Genomic DNA, 22,543 nt, shown 5'->3' with positions numbered 1-22,543 from the left:
AAACCATATTTGGACCAATCAGAAATCAGGAAAGTAGACAGTACTGATCAGTGGGCTGAACCTATAAAAGGGGTTGGGGCACTCATATCAAACTCTCTTTACTCTGGTGGAAACCGTTGTTCAAGGTGGTTGATTTGAAAACGTAAAAGTGTTAGTTGTTGAATCTTAAAACGGTTAAGTGAGTTGAACTTAATGTTAAGTGTTAGTTAATTTTAATTCTAATTGTTTTCCCAAAGTTGATTTTTTGAATAGTTTATTCGGAAGTGGTTCAATAACGTCAAAAAGAGTGTGAAGTAAAATCGGCCGTACTTAAAGGTAATTTTTTATTGAAATAGTGATGAGTGCTTGGGCTGAAATTGTATGCGTTGAATAGGTGGCTAAACCCATTCAACGTGGGTGTTTGTCTGGAGCCCAAAGTACGTGGCCGTCCCACGCTCGGTCGTCGCTAACTGGCAAGCAGCTGTCCACCACCCACGATTCCGGGACAATTTTCCCGAAGAATCTGCTGTGCGGCCTCTTAGAATACGGCGATTCCCGAACCGCTCCGAGGAACAGAAGTGCGTCGACGCCACGTGAAGCCATCCTTCGTTGGAACCCCAAGCCAGCTGGCCAGCAAGTAAGCCCGTTTTAGTTTTGTGCACTCGAAGAATGAGCTCTGAAAAAAGTTGGGGGAATTTGTAACATATTGTAAATACACGTAGTAGTTAAATACCTTAGTTCCTAGTTTTTGCTTTCACACTTTTTCGCGAATTAAATTTTAAAAATTGAACTTGAATTTTCTTTAGTTTTTCTTTAGTTTCTTTGGGAAGCGTTTTAGAATTAAGTTTTCAAGTTGAATTTCTTTAAATTGCCTGAGTTAATCATTTTTTTTTGTAAATATTATTTCAATCATTTTAAGTAACCATGCGTCTCCATCAGTGCTCGAGTTTTTTGATATGAAGTGCGATGATTTTATAGTATTTTAGGTCTCAGTTCTAGCTTCGGTTTTCTGATTGGTTTAAGATTGGTTGGGTTTGGAAAGGGAGATTAAGTGAATTTACGGTGATTGGGAACAACAACCTGCCCTCAGAGAAGAGTCTTTGGCCGGACATAAACAGTGCTAGTGGCCCTTCTGTTGAAGGTGGCGCTTAAGTCACTAGCTACGGGTAACCAGACACGTGGATCGCGGATACTTTCGACCCGAATCCAAGCAATTAGGTTACAGATGTGATGATCGACAATGCGTTCTTAGCATTTCTGAAGAACAGAGGTCAAACTGATAGGTTTGAAACTTTTTGCTTCTTCATACGACGCACGACCCAATTTCGGAATAAACTTTACAGTAATATCCAGGATTTGGGAATATACCTTGTAGCAAAACTGCAAACATGTATTTTTTCCCAAAACATGTTTGAAATAATCAAATCCCTTCTAAAGCAAAATAGGGTATATCCCATCTGCTCCAGGAGATCTGAAAGGAGCAAAGCTGTTAGTGCCCATTCAATCAATTCCATAGCTTCACCAGATCAGAGTTCCACCAAGAGGCACCCGTTGTGGTCTTGAAAGACCGCAGAGAGAAGCTTCTTCAAAAGCTTCCATGATAAAGGACGTTGTAGTATCAGCGGCATCATATAAATCACTTGGAGTGTCAATGGATGGTGAGTATCCATGAAATTTGGCTGCAATCAAATCGGTAAAGAGATCCCTGTTGGTTGACCGGAAATTCCTGAAACGCAAAGTTTGTGAAGTAACATTCACATGTTTAAAAAAGATGTAGCGATGATCAGATAAAGATTCTTCATTTGACACATGCCAATTGGTCAGCTCGTGACTAATTCTACTAGAGCAAAGCGTTATGTCTTACACTTCCTCTCTAGCAGATACCATGAAGGTTGGGCGGTTGCCTATGTTAAGTAATCCAAGATCTGTACTACTTAAGTATTCCATCAAACTGGAGCCTCTCCAATTGATGTCTGAGCTACCCCAAATTATATGGTGAGCATTAGCATCATTGTCAACAACTAGCGGAAGGCCTTTTGAAGTGCAGTATGCGATGACTTGCTTGAAAGCATCTGTAGGGGATTGTTCATCATGCGGTAAATAAACCGAACAATAAACGTACATATTTCCTGTTGAGTTTTCCAACAGATACATCGATTGTGATAGCACATACATCTCTAGTGGTTAGTTCAGAGATGAGTGTAGCAACGATTGCGATGTTGACAAGCACACATGCTCGAGGCATGACACGCAAGTTTGCCATTTCATTTTTACTAAAAGTAGCAAACACCGGATTCACAAGGTTTCCTTGGGAAGCCACTACCCAAACTAGGCAAGATTTATCTCTTAAAAAACACAGCACAAAAAGAATAGCCACAATAAAGCCAGTTCGGTATCGATTTGAATGCGCCAAAGGCGAGGATGTACAGAATACACTGTGTAAAACGCATAATGCGATACCATATAAGTGACAATTTAAACTAATTATTAACATATTCATAATCCCGCCCTTATTTAGTCTCAAGTTTGAAACTTAAGAAGGGCAGCTGATTGTCTCGGAGAAACACAAGGTCTACTGCACTATTGCTCCGGTTAGCGCAGTAATGGCAAAATACTGTGGAGAGTGCCCTGGTACTCAACAGGCTCCATTTGCGAATAGGTTGTTATAAGACTCCCCTAACCATTTATTCCTAGGCACGGTAAGCATAAAGCCTTGAATTAGGGGTCACCTGAATAATGGACTCCTATCACCATACATGCCAAATATACAGATTGTTCTGTATTATACAGATTTTTTACCTTCTATACAGACAAGATACAGAGCACAGAAAAATACAGATTTTCAAAATATGATGCAGATTTCTCCGGAAAGCATACAATTTGAAGATATTTTCAATAAATTTAACAAACACATTAAATAATTTATGGACGTTTGTACATTTTCACACATGTTTTAGATAATAAATACCAGTAAAAAATAAAAACAGTTAAAAAGCAGTACATTTTTATTGGTTTCTACTGAAATCTAGGACTCTCGGTATCTGCTATATACCCTTTAATACGGTGATACAGAAAAATCTGTATTGATACGGATTTTTGATAAAATAATATGGCATGACTGCCTACCACTGGAACAGGCGGTCCGTAGTGCTATTCTTAGCCAGTTTAACCAACCGCTACCGACACTACACAGCTATCTAGGCTGATCAGGAAAAGAAGTTAACATTGGTGATCAACTTCATACGGGCCTGAAAAGCCGAACTTCGTGGATTCCTCCTCAAAAGTCTTCGAGGATTTTTCCTCAAATTCCTTAGAAAAAATCCTTCTGGGATTCCTTTGCGATTCCTGCTGGAATCCCTTCAGGTTTTCCTACAAGCATTCTTTCGGGGATTGCTGCTACAAGACTTTCGAGTTTCGGATATTCTTCGATGACTTCCTCTGGAACATCTTTAGGGAATTCTCCCAGAATTCTTTTGGAGATTCCTACAGGATTTCCTTCAAGGATTCTTCTTGGAGTTCTTTAAAAAAACTTATTTAGGACTATAATCAGGCATATCTTCAGGATTTCCTCAAGGAGTTCCTACAAGAATTCTTCCAGGATTTCTATCAGGGGTTCCTCCTGGAAATCCTACTAAGATTCCTGCTGGAAATCCTTCACGGATTCCTTCTGCAAATTCTTCGGGATTCCCCATGGAAACTCTTCGGGGATTCATCCTGAGAATCCTTTGGGTATTCCGCCCTGAAATCCTTCGGGATTCCTCTCAGGAATTTCAGAGATTCCTCCTTTAAATCCTTAGGAGAAACCTCCTGCAATTCCTTCAGGAATTCCGCTGGGAATTCCGCTGGGAGATTCCTCCTGAAATTACTTCAAGTACCTCATACATATCCTTTGTTGACTCCTCCTAGAGCTCCTTCGGCGATTTCTGTGCTATTCCTTCAGTGATTCATTCTTGAATTACTTCGCGGATTTCTCGTAGAATTCTTTCGGGGCTACTCCTGGAAATCCTTCAAGTAGTCGTCCTGGCATTCCATCGGGAATTTCTCCAAGAATTCCTTTGAGGATTCCTCCTGGATATCATTTGAAGACTCCTGCTGGAATTTCTTTAAGGATTCTCCTGGAATTCATTTAAAGAATCCTCCTGATCTCTTTTCAGGGATTCTTCCAATCATGGATTTCTCCGAAGATTTTGCAGGAATCTCTCTATAAGAGATTCTGGTATTAGCAGGAATCCCTGCAGAAGTCCCTTCTGGGTTGGATACAGCAATTTTTCCTGCTGGAAATAGTCCAGAGGTTTTTACAGCCGGATCGTTCAGCAGACCGAAGAGCTTTTTGGTAGGCCTTACGAGCCGATCTGAAAGCCTCCGATCCAGCCGAACGTCGTCTGTTCCAACTCTTTCTACATTGTTTCCTAAGCTTCGTCAGATCAGAGTATCACCAAGGGGTTCCCGTAGTGGTCTTCACAGACCGCAGAGGGAAGCTTCTTCAAAAGCTTCCATGATAAAGGCCGTTGTAGTATCAACGACATCATCTAAATCACTTGAGTGTGGTAGATAGCGAGTATTCATGAAATTTTACCGCAACCAAATCAATAAAGAGATTCCGGAACTCTTGAGCTCTCAGTTCCAGTTCCAACCCAAGTTCATAAACGAAAACGACATTAGTATCGATTTACTCTAATCCTACATAATCCCCATTACCAACGGTAGTGTTAATGAATAGGGATCAACAGCGAAAGACGAGTAGTACCAAGTCTGTAAATCTATGTACCACAACCCTCTCCGTTTGATCCGTAATTTGTGTGTAATTATTGGAATATGCATTCTAAAACTTAATCCTCCTTCATAGATTCACAAACGTTTCACTGCAATCACGGCAAGCCAAATTAAGTAAAGCTCGATGCATGCATGTTATGCTCCTTAAAGTTTTCCCCTTTGCTTGCACTAACGCCGAACAGCGGCCCACCATCAATAACCGGGACCAAAAGAGCCGGGTGATGATTTATGCTTATGATTATTGTTTAAATTTTCGGCAATTAAAATGATTTATTTTGAATGGCGGTAAATAGTTACACCGAACCAACTGGGGAACTGCGAGGGGCGCACACAACTGAAAAAAAAACGTAATCGCATACTCACTCACACGGTTACTACACACATAAACTGCTCTCAAATGGATTCGATGGATTTTTTTTCCTGCTGTTAATATTGGGTTCAGTTCATGTGCATACTGTAGGTACATCCGAACAATTGGTTAATTTTCACTTTCTCCATTTTCATCTCCTCTGCGGTGGAAATTTCATTGTAAAATGGGTTTATTGAGGCTTTTAAAAAGCGAGAGTGATGGATGCGGTGCAATTCACTATCGACTGTTTATGTTTTAAAAATTTATGGATGGAAATTGATCGGTTTTCCATTTTTGTGCCATTTTCAAACTAACGTAACTTTTTTCCTACTTCACCAAAATCAACCAAATTTTACACAGTTTCTTCTTATAGTCTATTGTTTACATATAATGAATTGAGCAATTATCAATGAGATTCCGGTCGATATAGAATAAATTTAGTTAACAGTTCTAAAAAAGATGTTGTACAATCACATGCTAAAATCAAAAATCATGATATCGCGCCTTGGCACAGTTAATGATTATACATTATCGGATCATCTTAATGTTCGTCAATAGGTTTCAGGAACGGTTGTCAGTGAAACATAAGCTTGGAGCTGGGTGAAAACCAGGCACGATGCGCATAAACAAACCTGAGAGCTTTAATTATTTGTTTCAAGTGGAGCCTGATCATGTCCACATGGACGGCGTCAATTGCAAATGTCTTAAATTTCATTAAAACGCATCCTAAATTTGAACCTATACCAAAAAGTTGAAATACATACATATACTAAACTACTGTAAAAATTTGGTTTCATTTCGTTAACTGTAAACAATTTGCGAATCAGCTGAAGCTAGGGTGGCACAATAATTAACGACTCACCCTTTACCTAACATCTTACATACATAGATTTATCAGCAATACAGCACATTAGGAATAAAAAATAATCAAGGACAGTACGTCATACTACTCGATATGCGGCTACCGCTCCTTCACGTTCGATGTTCGCCTAACCACGTTCTACCTAATCAACCGATCTTCCCCGCTGCTCTCAGCGTCTTCTTGTTCCAACCGCATCTGTGGCGAACACCAATTTTGCGGTGTTCTGGTTCGGCATTCTTGCAGCATGGCCTTCCCGCCATATCATGCCGGCTTTGGCCATCTTCTGGATGCGAGGCTCGTCGAAGAGTGCAGCGAACTCGCGGCTCATCCTTCGCCATCACACACTGTTCTCCTACCCACCGACGAAGAACAATTGAGTACTTAGGTGTCCTAGGTGTCCTCCTCGAACATGGTTCACTTCTTGTGCCCGAAGAGGACCACCAGTGTAATAAGCGCTTTGTATACGGTACATTTGGAGCGAGAGCCTGATCAAAGTTTCTTCTGCTACGAATTGCTCTAACGAAGCGCCATCGAATTTCACGGCTCCTATTGTTGTCATTAGTGAAGAAACTTCGCAGGTATTCCAGTGTATTGTGCTGTTTCTTCCAATCAATCTTATCGAAATCGGTTTCGCCCAGTAGCATGTACTTTGTTTTTTTACGCATTCACCACCAGTTGGACTTTGCTGGGGGCGCGTTTCAGGCAGGTGTACATATCGGCTACCGTTTCAAATGGCGATAATGTTCATGTCGTTCGCAAAGTACACAAATTGATCGGATATCGTGAAAATGTTGAAGAGTAGGCATGAGCAGTGCCTAAAAAATTCAGCCTAATGATGTTCAATCAGAGCGAAAACGAACACAAACAAACGAATGCAGTCTCCCACCAACATGACGCCGAGAATGAACATGACAAAGAGAAAGCAAGACAATGAGAGTGACGCCTCGTAGTGTAATTAACTGTAGCTGAAGTTCTGTTTTGATCTTCAGTTCGAGCTCGGTGAATGTGAATATGAATTTTTTAATTTGGAAATGACTTTTTGTGATTTTAGGCTACTTAAGACACGAAAATTTCGATATGTTGCCCTAATTATATTTATTATGCTTGCTTTAGTTGAATGGTATCCACCAGCAGCACTTTTTGCTTTTAAAACGTGCTTAAACCAAAAAATATCAATTGAAGATGAATTTGCTGACTTTGAATATCAGTGGGTGTTTGAAATTCAGCAGGCAGCGAGGTAATGAATTTTTCATCGCTTGAACTTCAGAGAGTGGTACACGGGTTGTCGAGACGATAATCAAAACAAAAACAAATCTACGACGCAGGAGCCCCTGGGCGTCGGTAAGGATGACTGTAATTTGACAAATTAAGACACTGGGCATGAGAGTCAGTCGCCTTGTCGTGGTCCTCAGCGAAAATCGAATGAGCTGGGACCTGGTATTTACTCCATTTCTGAAGCATTCGCCGTGCGCTGAAGATCCGAACCGTTGTCGATCAGCCGTCGATAAAGCCGGCTTGGTAATTTACAAATCGAAACCCATTTACTCGTACCCTGCTTCTTTCTGGCTGCGTTTTTTTTTTCGAAACAAATCGGAACTGCGGTTTCCGTTTCTGTTTGAATCGTTCCACGTTCAGCTGGGTTGGACCATTATCGCCCACGCTGCGTTCTTCTCCAAAATTGCTCTGCACTCCTCATCGAACTATTCGTTCCATTAGCTCCGTTCCACGTAACCGATGATCTTCGCGGCTACGTCGTTGATTGTACTAGAGGTGCCACATCGAGCTCGCCCTCGTCTGGCAACGCTGCCTCGCGATTCTGCGTGTATGTTGTGGCGGCGACATCCGGTTGCTTCAGTCGCTCTAGGTTGTATCGTAGTGGACGTCGGTACCATATGCTATTGATAATTGTTTTGGTCGACGTTTCACCATCACTAGGTAGTGAGAGCCGATGTTAGCGCCGCCAAGATAGGCCCGGACGTCGTTAATCCTCGAGCAGTCGCGTCTTTGGCCAAGCGATACCACACGTTTTTTAGTCCTGGGTTAATATCGGAGAGGTGCCGTGCATTAAACAGAATTTCTTCTGTTGTGGTGATTTCCAGGTGTAACGATAGGGATTGTTGTTGGAAAAAGGTTCTACGTGTGACCATGTTCTTGGTAGCGACAAAGTCGATAAGTCGAAGGCCGTTTTTATTCGTAAGCTGATCGGTTCTGAACTTTTCAATTTCTCCGATCGTCGGTATGATTTCTTCCTTCCTTATATAGAGCGTTTAGATATGTTGTGATGAACTTCACGTCGTGGCTTGGGTAGCGGTTGTACTCGCATGTGAGCTGCGCGTAGAGTGCTCTCGGCGTGCTCGGCTTTCGTCATCTTGTAGATGGTATGATTATATCTAAACGTTCGCACTATGGATCCTGTCGAACACACCTCCTGCAGCGCTACGATGTCGAATCCGCGAACTTCCAGTAGATCGGTGAATATGCAGGTGTTCCCCATGAAGTTGAGAGATCACCACGTACCAGTTTCCAATCGCAAGTCCTGTTTCTTCACTGGGGTCATTGCAGTTGTTTTTACTGATGATTTTCCATTGTCGTTTTTACGGCTAGCTGACCGGACATGAACCTCATACTTGTCGGACAACGATATAGTGCACAGTCCTTCCCTAGCACTCGGACATCGATCAACCGCCGTAATATGGGGAAGCAAACCCCCACCCCTTTCCTTTGTCAGCCTACGACTAGGATTTCCACCATGGTTGGTTACCCGATCTTCCCTATGGTTGCTCACCATTTCCGGCCGATACCACTTACTTTCAGCCCTGAGCATCCACGGTGGTGCAGAGGACCGAATTAAAAGAGCTCCATCCCGGGCGATTGCTCGCCATCGCCTTGACCTGTAGCCAGGTGAAATTTCTTACGACTTGCTTTATTTCGTTGTTGAGGTTGCGCCACCATGGGCCTATGAACCTTCCTCTGCTGTAATGTCCTGCTAGGTTCCAATCTAACGTTTGTTTGCATATTTCGTTCCCGCCCTTGCATAGAGCGTGGCCGACCCACCTTCACTTTCGCTCCCTAATTTCTGTCGCTATCGGCTTTTGATGGCATCGACGACGACTATCACGCCGAGGACCTGGGATCGAATCCAACTCCCGACAAACTCGCAAAATGTGAGTTCTTCCTTCGGAAGGGAAGTAAAGCGTGGGTCCCGAGATGAACTAGCCTCGGGCTAAAAATCTCGTTAATACAGATAAAAAACAAAAATCATCGAGCTTGCTCTGCACATCAGAGCGTCGTTGAGCTAGGAGAGTAACGTCATCAGCCATTTCGAAGTCATTTAGGTGCTTCGTGGTAATGGGCTGCCACAGCAACCCACGATTTGGTTCACGATTAATCGCACCTACCAAAATCTCGTCTATTATGATGAGGAACAGAAACGGTGATAGTATACATCCTTGCCTCGCTCCAGCGACAACCCGGATGGGGTCGGACAGGGCACCGTTGTGCAGTACTCTGAACTAAAATGCCCCGTACTGTGCTTCAATCAGGCCCGGATTAAGGATTGTGGGGGCCCGGGGCCCGAGCGGATGCGGAGGCCCCTTGGCGAAGGACTTAAACAAAATTTCTTCGTTTTCAAACAGTATTTGAGCAATATGAAACAAAAAGTTGGCGTGTAATAACCAAAAAAGGTCTTTGTGGGGGCCCCTAAAATGAGGGGGCCCGGGGCCCGGGCCCCCCCGGCCCCCCCGTACATCCGGCCCTGGCTTCAATGAGACCGATGATTTTCTCAGGGACACTCTTGCGCCTGAGGGCTTCCCACATGTTTTCGTGATTGAGACGGTCGAAAACTTTTTCATAATCAGTGAACACCAGGTAGAGAGACTCTTGGAATTCATTGATTTGCCCTAAGATGATACGGAACGTGACAATATGGTCTACACAGGATTCTGCTTGCTGCCATCGGAAAGTTGCGTCAATCTTTTCCTGAATCCGATTAAAGATCACTTTGCAGCGAACTTTAAGAACCATAACATAATGCCCCGCCAATTATGGCATACGGTTAGGTCACCCTTTTTGGGTACTGACTAAGACACCTTACATCCAGTCAGCTGGAAATGTCGCGGTATCTCATATGTAGCAGAATAATTGATGCAGTAGTTGTACGGATACTACGGGGTCAGCTTTGAGCATCTCAGCTGATATGTTGTGCGGCTCCGTGGTCGTGCGGCTAGGGTCACCAAGCTCTTAGTCGCATCGTGCTGAGGAGCGCGGGTTCGATTCCCGCCGCAGCTGTCAGGAAAAGTTTTCGGCTGTGCCACTGGGCGTTGCATGCTAGTCCGTTGTCTAGTGTCGTGCTTCCTTAACCTTGCTTTTGCATCATGCTGGCAGCAGCTCGCTGACACAGTGTACGGTTTGGGTCAAAAATGACCCTAATGCCAAAGGAGGGTTAAAAGCAGACATGTCCAAACACTGCACTGCACGAGGAGTCGATGCTCAAACACACCACCGTGGGTGCCAAGCCACCACCTAGCTCTCCGTGTTTCAGAACGAACACGCACCTTGTCTGGCTCAACACCGGTGTCGGTGGCGGTGCTCAGGCACTGGGCACGGTGTTTGACGCTTCGGGTAACACGGATCCCGAGTGTTTCCGATCATGCAAAACACTCGTGCGAGTTCAAGCGCTCGGTGCCGTTCATTCTCCAGCACCAGTTGCAAATGCTTGGTCGACGACGAGAGTGAAGTACTTGGCGGCTCCTTTTGTGTCTTTCTCATCCCTTCTGACTCAGTGCCTCTGATGCAGCCAAGCTACCACGCACTGTGGCCGAGCTCACTGCTTTGGTGTTTCATACAATCGGAAACACTCGGCCTCCGTGCCCAACCAAAACTGAAACACGGAGCCGAAACTGAGGCTCGATTTATAACACCGACACGAGTGTTTCGCCAGTCGCACTGCGTGTTCATCAGTAGAAGCTGAACGAAGGTGGTGATATGAACACACATGGTGGTGTGTTTACGGGCAAACACGCCACCGGTGCGGCACGGTTTGGTGTGTTGCCCATGTCTGGTTAAAAGAGCGAAAAGCTCACTGGAAGCATTGAACGTGTCCACGTCTGATATGCGATCAACTCCCGGAGCTCTGTTCGATTTGATGCTGCAGATGGCTGTTTCTATCTCCTGCACGGATCATGGAGCTTCGGTGTTAACACGGGTAATGCGTCGAACCCTTGGCGGACCACGCTGATGTGTTGATGGCATGGCCAATACTTGAAAAATGTTTCCAAAGTGCTCGATCCAGCGTTTCAATTGTTCAGCCGGGTCGGTAAATAACTGTCTAGACGTGTCTCTCAAGGGCATCATAACATTCATCTTAGTCCCACTAAGACGACGTGAGACATCCTGGAGGAGACAAGTGCGGCTTTCTCGCTTTCGTCAGCTAGGGAGCTCGCCCACGCTCTTTCGTGCCGCCTACATGAGTGCTTCACTTCCTTCTAGAGAGCCGAATAGCGCTGACGGGCTACGGCTTTGGCTGCTCATGTTTTTACTCGCTCTATCGCGGCTTTGGCGTTCCTTCGCTCCTCTACCTTCCTCCAGGTATCATCTGTGATCCACTGCTTTTTCCGAGTGCATAGCTCACCCAATTTATTCTCGTCGGTGGCGATGAAGGCGTTCTTGATGGCGTACCATTGATCTTCTGTGCTTCCTTCCGGAATATCCGCAGCCGATACCACGGGGAGGTAGGAATAGGAGTTACTGGGAAGCAGCTAGTGATCTAAATGAGACCTGTTACGCATTACCCAGCCTTTATCGTGTCAGAGTAATAAAGTTAAGACGCTTATAATAAATGACGTGTAATACCCAATGAAATCTGATTGCTTCTTATACAACTCAAATGTCGGTTTTTTCACAACATTAGTTTAGCATTCCATTACGTTCAAAAATGTATATTCCCTTTTCAAGAAGACCTTCAACCCTTCCACCCGAAAGGTCCAACAAATCCAATTCATCAAAAAACAAAGGGGCCACAACACCCAAGTCAAACATTTAATTATCTTCCGTTTTATAACCTCGTTTGGTGGGGCCGCATTTTCCCAGAAACTAATGTGTGGACCTAGAGAGGATCCTTTTTTCCGGAAGCTCTAACATTTTCGGATTGTTTACCTTCTTAGTTGAGTTGAAAATCTACATACAATGATGACGGCGCTCCGTACAGTCACTAGCTCCACATCATCAGTAAGCCAGTCAGTACATACACGTAGAGGTTGGTATCCTGTTTTGGGTGCAAGAGCAATTTGTATGCTTTCTAAATGAAAAATTCCATAATTGATGAGAACCCAAACGATGGATTTTGAGAAGCGAGCTCACTCCAGAGTGGAAACTGCGCCAGCAAGTTGATCCTTGGCTGGTTGGTACACGGTTGAACGAGTGAAGAGAAGCGAGTGAGTGATGGGGCGAGGTGCCATCGGGGTTCGCTCCGGATGTCCAAAATGATGTATTTGCATCTGTCAGCGAGTCCTTTAATCAATATATACGTACAAAATAACAATGTGTGAGGTGCAATTTGAAGAATCTTCAACGACTTGTTTGAAAGGCAATGATATAGTGTTACTCATCCACCCACCACAACAGTAAGCTCCCGTAACTGTCGTAAAAAATAATCGTTGGATATTGTTTCAGTGGAACTATTCATGACTCCGACGACCATATGTGCGCACTCTATGGGGCTGTCCATAAACCACGTGGTCATGAGGGGGGGGGGGGGGGGGCTTCGGCCAATGACCATTTTGTATGGACAAATAAAAAAAAATGTATGGACTAATGACCACGCGGGGGGGGGGGGGGGGGGGGTGTTGAGAAGTTCCAAAAAAATGACCACGTGGTTTATGGACAGCCCCTATGTACTGTTTCATGTACTAATATCACATACGGTGTAATTTAGATTGTAATAGGAATTTAATAACGGCTATAAATCATACCAGGGAATGTTGAAACACTGACTGTTCCGCCCTCACTCGCTGACTGCTGCTGCTGCTGCTGCTGTTGCTATTGCTGCAATCTCCTTGATCTCATTTTTATTGCCAGAAGAAGAGCTCTTTTCAATTTCGTTTTTTGTTGTTCTGCCTGATGTCTGTACCGAACCGTCCGACGTATGTAAGAAGAGGCTACAATACGTCCAATTTGATTGTTATTTGTGTGCTATGCGCTCTATCTATGTTATTGCGCCGTCGAAATCTACAAACTGAACTGACATCATCTTTTTTTTTTCTCTGTCTCTCTCTCTCTCCGAATTACCATTTCCAGGTGTACAAGAAGAAAACCGAGGCTGCCAAAAAGGAATACCTGAAAGCATTAGCGGCGTACCGAGCGAGTTTAGTGTCCAAGGTAAGTACTTAGTTGATTTGTTTAAAAGCACTGCATTATGCTGTTCTTTATGTACAAGGATTTTGAATTTGAACAAACAGATGTGACTTTTGACATAAAGAATGATAAAATATGTTAGAAAATTTTCTTCATCATTTCGAAAAGGGAATTATGTAACATATCCATACTCAACTTCTCGTGATAGAAACATGAAGACATAAAAGATTATTTTTTATGCTCGTACGTCGACGCGATCGATCTCCAAGTTAATTGAAAATCAGTGAACTATATAGGTCTTCGGATCAATACCCACGTAACATTTCATATTCTAGCTGTATTTATTGATGATTCATCATAGCATCGCTTATTGTTATTGGCATCATCATAAACGCAAACCAAGCAAAACTATTCTTCAATACGTTTTGGTTTGAAGTTCCCGCCCAGGTTACTTGAGATATTGAACATAAAATTTCGTTTCACACAGGAACATGAATGTTAAAATTGACGCTCTCGAATAAAACTTGTAAGATTTATGACGTTCTCTGTTGAGGCTAACTTATCTACATCGAGAAAATCACAAACCAATGTTATCAAGCTTCGCACTTGGTACAGTTGCCTAGTCTCAAGGAAGACTGTAAATGGATTCCAGGGGATTTCTGGGTCGTTTCTGAAGATTTCAGTATAGGGTGAATCGCCAATTGTTGCACACCTCATAAGAAGAGCATGGGGTGTGCAACAATTGGCGAGTTTTTAAGGTGTGCAATAACACAGCGTAACAAAAAATAAAAAATAAAACTTATGTGTCTCTGACCGAATTTGGGCCGCTGATTCCGAATCCGGGCTCAGATTTGCTCCAGCACGTCACAATTTTGAGCTATACCTCCATTTATAGGGTAAAATATGCGATTTTGGGCTTTTTTGACTGCAAGCCATTAAGCATGGAAATATTTTTTTAAGCAGTCAAAAGATAAATTGGGCAATTAACATCTCAATTAACGACTCATGCAAAATATTTCCTTTTACCAAATCAAGCAATCTGAAATTTTCTGACAATTATTTTTTCGCGGAAATAAACCTTTCCCAAAAATAAAAAGTATTGAACGACCCTTAGGAGCGCTCCCATAAAAAAAGTTACAAATAAGACCCTGGGGTCATTTTTGACCCCAAACTTTGAACAGCTCGCAAAAATCAGTGGCTTTTCCGATTTTGGATCTCTTTGGCTCAAATGAAAGGGCCACAAGTCTAGTTTTCAAAACCACCGGAGAAATCCGGACTTGGCCACTGTGGCCACCGGGAACCTTCTTCAACTGAAAAATGCCGCTTTTCAGACCCTAACTTTGACAAGCTATAACTTTGCAACCAAACAAGTAATCAGGACCGTCCAAGAATTGTTGGAAAGGTATTTACGTGGACTTTGATTATAGACATTAATATTGACTAATTATTGAGAACCGGTTCCGAAAATCCGGAACATCCGAAATATTAGTTTTCATCGTTGCTATGTGCTTGAAAATCCATAAATGTATTCCCTTTATGCATTTTATTGCATAACTTCTCTGCACACTTCACTGAAATGAGAAACATATTGTTTAGGATCGTTTTTGGAGGGGTTCTGGGCAGGTCTGGTCATTGCTGAATGGGTTACAGGGACTCCGGAAGCAGGTCAATTGGGTAATGACAATGAACTTCATAGCTTTCACTTCAAAACCCGGCGCCACATGGTTCAATCTTCGTCTGTTGTTCTTGTGATACAAAAAGAGATTTATAGTCATCTTCTTCTTCTTCTTGGCATAACATCCCAACTGGAAAAAATACTGCTTCTCAACTTTTTTTTTAGCACTTCTACTGGAATTTACTGAGAGCTTTGTCTGCTAATCATCGGCACGAAGATACTCTATGCCGAAGGGAGTAAGGGTAATTTCCCTTGACGGCTTAATTTTTATTACATTAATGTTCTGGTATAGAAATGAACAAATGCTGATCTTGATCTTGTCTTGCGATTTTCGACTGTGAAGATTACAAATTGGGTTCCAAACTTTGGAGTCAAGAAAACAAATTCGCATGCCAATTTATTGAGACTGCAAGCCACATTAAAGTTCGTTCAAAGATGATCTCGATCTCGGCAATGGTCATCAGAGTAACTCAAATTGTGTTTTACACCGATAAATCATCTAAAATTTCCGCGGAGAATTTCTCTAAGAGCTTCTCAGAGAATCTGTTGAAGGCATTATCAGGTCGATCTCCTCCGGAACTTATGGAAAATTTATAAGAAAAATTCCGAAGGAACTCTTAGAAAGACAATTCTGCTAGACAGATTCTTGGTAGAAACCCTAAAAGAATAAGCGGTGGAACTCTTAGGACAATTCCTGTGGAAGTACTTGCGGAATTCCTTGTGGAACTGTTTTTTTTTTCAAATTAAAGAAATAATAAAATTAAGGAAATCTTGGAGGGTTTCCCGATGAAAATCTTAAAAACAATCGAATGAAAGTCTTTGAAGAATTCCATGTGGAGTATCCATAAAAACTATGAACCAGAAACATAGGGCATTTAGTGGAACTCCTAGGGGATTTTCCGGTGAAACTTCTCTGGGTGTACCTACTATAAATTCCAGAGGAATATCCGGTGTAACTATTGTAAATTCAAGAGGAATTTCCAGAGGAGCTCCAAGAGGAATTCACGAAGCATCTGTGTTGCGGAGCTCCTACAGATATTCACAGCAAAACTCTTGAAAGACTATCTGATGGAGCTCCCAGGAAAAAAAAAATCGGTTAAACTTCTAAACAAATTTACGGTGAGAATCCAAGAGAAATTAGAGTGAAACTCTGGATTTTCACACACAAAAATGCGTTATGGAGGGGGAGTGGTCCGAAAATTAAGATTTCATTATTACGTAATAACTTGATGCTGCATAGAGAAATTTCCGAAGGAAAACTTTCCGCTGAATTTTCTGCGAAAATTTTAGTGCACTATTTGGTAAAACTTGTAGAGAAATTCCCGATGGAATTCCTGCAGGAATGTACGGTGGAACTTCTACAGTAACTACTTAGTATTCTCGGCGGTACTCCTGTTAGGAATTTCTATTGGAACTTCGAGAAGTATCCCCAGTGAATAATACTTTCAAATGAATTCCTGACAGAACTTACCTAGGGATTAAAAGTTTATCTTCTAGAGGAAATTTGCGGCAGAACACATAGAGAAGTATTTTGAGGAATTCTTAAGGAAATTCTCTTTGGAACTTTTAGAACGATTTCTGAAGAGATTTTCGGTGGAACTCCCACAGATGGTCTCCATGGTCAAATGGCAGCGCGCGTGGGGCAGTTACACCAAAGGAAGATGGACACATAGGTTGATCCCGAGGGTAGATAGTTGGAATAACAGGCGCGATGGGTAAGTAACGTTTCACCTGACTCAGTCCAGTCAACTAGTGATCGCGATATTGAAAGAGATGTTAAAATGGAGGCGATATGCGTAAATTTTACATGCGCCTAAGGGGCTGTCCAATAATTACGTAAGGGTTTATGGGGGGAGGGAAGGTTTGAGAAATCTTACGCGCCATAGAAAAAATTTTAGGTTGTCATACAAAAAATCTTACAAGGGGGGAGGGGGTGTCGAAAAATCGTAAAAATTCCCTTACGTAATTAATGGACAGCCCCTAAATGGAGGCATGCACGCATATGGCCTCCACGTTATCATCATATGAAACATGTTATACGATAACTGGTTGTCTGGGAGGTCCTTTCAAGCCATGGCTGCTGCCGATCGTTTCGGTCATGCGAGTTCTCCCGAATGTCCAGTTTGTGCTGGTTTAGAGGGAACCGCGGAACACGTTTTGTTCGTGTGTTCGCGTTTTCGCCCAATGTTTGACCGCATGCTTGCAATATGCGGGGAGGACACAACTCTTGTCCAGAGGGTGACTATTAGCTGGAATGCAGTTTCAACGGCTTGGAGCTACAGAGGAGGTGGTGCGTAGACTAGGAGAATGGCTAGTTCATATGCAATACGGTCGAAATCGACCCTTACAGCGATTAAGTGGCCTCGGGAAGAACATCCTGATAGCGTTGCTGTCGTGGCCTCGATCTACTGGGTTGGAACCGAGCCGCGGTTGGAAAGGGGTCCTCGGCAAGGTCAAGGCAGGTGGCAGCCCCATGTCGGCACGTCTTTCAGTGTGCTGGCTGATAGGGCCTTATGTACTTGCGGGAAGGTCGAATCGCTGTACACGCAGTATCAGTTCTTGATACTTGCTGTGCAGTTGAAAGCAGGCGTGGTGTCCACCCTTCCGAGGACAAAGCGAATGGTAAGAACTACTCGGGAAACTGGTTAAGCGTCAGCATGCTAACTTGGTGGACTCCCCATAGCGAGTCATCGATGTTCGTTGCTGCAGGCTACGCAGCTAACCTTGAGGGTGCGATATGCACTAGCCCCTCTCTGAAGCAATGCAGGAGAGACGAAGGATTTGGCGACCATGAGTATATGTTTAGTGGGTCGAGGAGAGAGTAGTCCTGGCTTTTACTTTTGTTGTAGAAGACGGCCTTAACCTCATATTACCCGGACCTTCCTGTTCGGGTGTCGTTTGAGCAGATTTTCCCATATAGTTTAGAAGAAAAACAGAGCTTTGTGGAGTAGGTATGGAGAGATTTTGGTTGAAAAGAACGCAGCGTGGGCAATCATGCTGCAGCATGATACCCGCCAAAACGTAGAACGTTACGTACAGTGTACCAAACAATTGTCCGTACAGCAAATTTTTGTCAAAATAGTTTTTCATTCAAATGTTTATAACTTTTTTATACGTTAATCAAAAACGCTGAAATTTTGACCAATCATGAATCATATATTATTGCTCCATTGGTGAAACTTTGAGCGAGATCGAATAAGTTTTCTGAAAGTTATAGAACTTTTAGTAAAACTTATAAGATTTTTGAACACATTTTTGAAACATTATATCTTAATATGAACTCGATGAAACTTTTTCATTTTTTTTTGTGTTACAGCTTAAACCTAAGGCTTCCATATGCAGCTACGTTTGAGGTTTTATATTCACTACAAAAAATATGAAAAATGTGCTTATGTAATTGACGATATTTAAAAAATTACCATATTTTGCACATATAATCTGCCAAACGTTTTCCACCAATAAAAGTGCATTAACTGAACGAAAAATGCATAGGACCTACTCTTCATATGTAGTTTAGTAGGTCCTGTTTAAAAATATTACATTAAAAGAGTTTAAAAAGGTTGGAAATACTTGGCACGTTTATTGATCAAAATATGATAAATTTCCAAATAATACTCTGAACATTTGCATACAGATTTTTCATATTTTTTTTTGTCTGTTTTAACGAGATTTTTAACCCTAGGCTAGTTCATCTCGGGACTCACGGTTTACTTCCCTTCCGAAGGAAGAACCCACATTTTGTGAGTATGTCGGGAGTGGGATTCGATACCAGGTCCTCGGCGTGATAGTCAAGTATTCTAACCACCACAACAGGTCCGCTCCACTTTTCATATTTATTGTAGTGAATATAAAACCTCAAACGAAGCTGCATATAGAAGCCTTAGGTATGAGCTGTAACACAGAAAAGATTGAAAAAGTCTCATCGAGTACATATTGAGATATAACGTTTTAAAAATGTGTTAAACAATCTTATAAGTTTTATTAAAAGTTCTATAACTTTCAGAAAACTTATTCGATCTTGCTCAAAATTTTACCAATGGAGCTACAATATATTGTTTATGATTGGTCAAAATTTCAGCGTTTTTGATTGACGTATAAAAAAGTTATAAACATTTGAATGAAAAAATATTTTGACCGAGAAATTGTTGGACGGAGAATTGTTTGATACACTGTAGATTTGGGGAATTAACCTTATCAATGAAAAAAGGTTGTACTAAATTAATGAATATAAGCGGCCATAGTATTTTAAGATATTGTAAAATATTTTGACTTAATTTTGACTTAACGACCCGACTAGGATATACCCTGCTTCGCAGCTAGAATCTCACTACAAATCGGCCTACTGAACACATCGGCACACGAACAAATGATAGCATTTGGATCTAGTTTCTTGCGATCTTGAATCTGTACGGTCATTAAGAACTCATAACAAAGATTTATTAACTAGCCGTAATAAATGTTTTCTCTTCTATCATAATTTACAAGCTTGCATTCTACCAGCTTGCATACCAAAATGAGTTAACAGTTTGTTTTACAACCTCCAATAAAACAGTTCTCGTAACAGTGAAAACAAACTTAATACAAAGTGCATTTCGTTGCAAAATTGCTCCCTAGCTCGTAACAGCTCATCAATTGCAACACCGAGAAAATAAAGGTGAATCATTAACGACACAACAAACAGGAACAACGCGATAACCCGAACCGGTTACTGCTGAATTAAATCAAATAAGAATTAATACCATCTTGCTGAGTTGCATTTTTTTTTTTCGAAGGATGGGACAGCGATAATTAGCTTAAGATATAAATAATTTTATGAGCCAAAGAGAAGCAGCTGGTTGGAGCGCGGGATATAAAAGCGATTATGACATCCTCTTGATCCGCATCTTTGCCAACCTGAACCTGGCTTACTGGCAAACAAGAAGAGTATCATCTTCCGCTGCTGGCAGATGTAATTGCATCAGGTTGAAATTAAAGCGAACTCACTTGTTTTATTTTAATTGAGTTAAGCAACATACTATTTTGAAACTAAGAATCTTCAATTTATCCAAAATGGTCATCTAAAATTTCAAATTGTATCCGTCTACTAAATATATTAAACTAAGGTTCTTCGAAAGACTTTACTAAACGAATGTCTACTTGCGGTATCGATAATCATGATAACTTCCCCATTTCATCATCTTCCTTCGGTGAATGTTACTCACATAACAAATATTGATCGAATTCTTTTGACTCAATGACAAAGCCAACAAGACTTGTCGTCATCCTTTGTGGAGTAAATTGGCCGATATGAGTCAAACAACCGCAGCACAGTCGTTCAAACAAGCCGCAGGAACATACACATAATGAAAGTCTATTGATACAAAAGCTCCATTCCGTAACGACGACGATTGACGGTGAAAAATGAACCCTGCCATTACACCGCCAGATAACTTTACCTGCGCTGTTTGTTTTTAATTTGATATTTTAATTTGTTTCCGTTTTACTTCCACATGGTTGGCCGACGTACACATGACATGATGATGAAAAATAATGATAGAGCGTACCATAAATCATTCTGGCCTTGTGGAGCGACGGTGAAACTTTGCCACCACACCTCCCACGCCTTCTGTCGAAGTCGCTTCGTTCTGCTCCGAGAAAGAATGGAAACGTTTATTAATGGAAAAATGTTTTAATTGATGCTTTTTTGTTCTATTTGCACACATCATTATGTAACAAGCTTTTCATATTCTCGCATATTTGCCACGAAAATAATCATCCTTCCTTCCTTTAATGCTTGCTTTTATCTTCGAACGCACAGGGCACGGAAGGAGATCCACCCCAGCAGCAGCAGCAATCGTCCCAACAGCAGCAGCAGCAGCATCAGCCAATGTACTCACCGCCCCCACCGCCCCAGCAACATTCCGGCCAGCAGCAGAGCAACCATCTGGTGAATCATTCGCAACCGTCGCCCCAGCATGGACAACCGGTTCCCCAGGTGAGCCCCCACATGCCGATGCCGGGCCAGGGAGGTCAGATGCCGCCGCAGCCCAACAGCTACCCACCGCCGTACGCCTCACCGTACAAATCGCCCCAACAGGTGAGTCTTGTTTTGGATTTTGTTAGTATTATAGACAGATATCGCTGTGCATTATCCTTGATACGTGCCGGTCTATAAATAAATTAGAATGCACCAGCGATCATATTGGGTAATCTTCTTAAGTTGCTCAGTAAGTTTGTTTTGACAGCTAGGCGGCTTGGCTAGGTGTTATTTTACAATTGTGCCAACTGTTCTGGGTCCAGCTTGATGAGTTCAGCTGCGATAACTTTCTTACTAACTCCTTAGTTGTTTTTGAGCTGGTGAATGGCATGTAAACTTCCCTCAACTGTTGTTTTTCCCGTCTTTTGATATACTTGCCTTCACCATTTGCACTATCAAGGTGCTCATCGAAGTGCTTCTTTCACCTTTCAAGTACCTCATGTCTATCCATTAAGATGATCTCATCCTCATCTACCTTCCTGACCTAAACCGTATCCATTGCGACCAAGCCCGTCGTCTCTGCAGAACCACAAGAAGGTATTGATTGATTCGAGGAGAGAGTAACGCAGTTCGCACCCTCAAGGTTACCTTGCGACTACGGGCTTAGTGACAATATCAAGATCTGATACTGCGTGCACCACCACTTGACTTTCCCGTAAGTTCGGCCCAATCCGCTTACACCGCGGGGCCTCCGTTTACTATCCTGGGGATCTCTTTCCAGGTCACGAGCTTGGATCCAATCCAGTAGCCTGCCGCCTCATACCATGTATTTTTGCGCGGTGCTAACTGTCCGCAGTAAGCCAAGTTCGACCACAATTCACTGGTATGGCCTGCGCAGCCGACTTTCCATCCCTGGGATCACCGCTTGATTACGACTAACGTGGTCAATCCTCAAAGTCACACGACACGATTTAAGAGATTGCTAATGAAACGGCTTTCCGACTCTACACTTCCTCTGGACAAGACTGTATGGAGTTGTGTCCCTAGCATATGTAGCAAGCACGTGATTACTCAATGTGGGAAGTAAAGAGTATCGGGACGGAAGAAAACTTGACGCCATTTTGAAATTTTGTCGTATTTTTTTGTGAAAATAGTTTGTTTTTTTTGACAATTATCGGAAGTTGTTCGTGCGAAAATGGATGGCAATCGGTTGCTACCAGCGGGTAACATCTTGCCCAGTAAATTTTGTCGCGGTTGGTGGTCGACAATACATATGGGAGATCCACCTCTGCAATCGAAGGTTGCTCAAATATGGAGGAAATGGCAAACGCACGTTTTCCGTAGGTGGTTGAGCTCCCGACGAGCAGCCCTGATGAAGATTGAGAGTGAGGAGGGAGTTAGTTGAGTTGTGGCCACTGAAATGACGACAACTGAGTAAAGTTTTCTGATGCCTTTAAAGTGCTCTACCGCATTGAAGAGTAAAATAAGAATTTTCTGTACTGCAAGGAATTTTCCAGTAACAAGAGGTACCCGTTTTAGCCAGTTTGAAGTACCATCGTACCTTTGCCTACCGTTTCGGCCGTTTTCACCGAGATTTCA

The 22,543-nt window shown here is 42.5% G+C and overlaps 1 protein-coding gene and 1 long non-coding RNA gene across 4 annotated transcripts in view; one reads left to right on the top strand and one right to left on the bottom strand.

Annotated features, from left to right (window-relative positions):
- Positions 1 to 22,543, top strand: part of LOC109427676 (TOX high mobility group box family member 4-A) — a 370,265-nt gene that overhangs the window by 320,518 nt on the left and 27,204 nt on the right. For all 3 annotated transcript variants that reach the window (XM_062845691.1, XM_062845690.1, XM_062845689.1), the window contains 2 exons: positions 13,257 to 13,337; positions 20,786 to 21,064. In XM_062845691.1, the coding sequence (XP_062701675.1) occupies positions 13,257 to 13,337; positions 20,786 to 21,064 (360 nt within the window). The remainder of the gene's footprint in view (positions 1 to 13,256; positions 13,338 to 20,785; positions 21,065 to 22,543) is intronic.
- The window catches only part of LOC134285238 (uncharacterized), a 227,301-nt gene continuing 214,932 nt past the window's right edge, over positions 10,175 to 22,543 (bottom strand). Inside the window, exon 2 of the long non-coding RNA XR_009996240.1 lies at positions 10,175 to 10,322. This is a non-coding gene — a long non-coding RNA (uncharacterized LOC134285238). The remainder of the gene's footprint in view (positions 10,323 to 22,543) is intronic.

Source organism: Aedes albopictus, chromosome 1 (assembly GCF_035046485.1).
Source record: "Aedes albopictus strain Foshan chromosome 1, AalbF5, whole genome shotgun sequence".
NCBI classification, from domain to species: Eukaryota; Metazoa; Arthropoda; class Insecta; order Diptera; family Culicidae; genus Aedes; species Aedes albopictus.
This window is presented reverse-complemented; position numbering and strand designations above follow the sequence as displayed.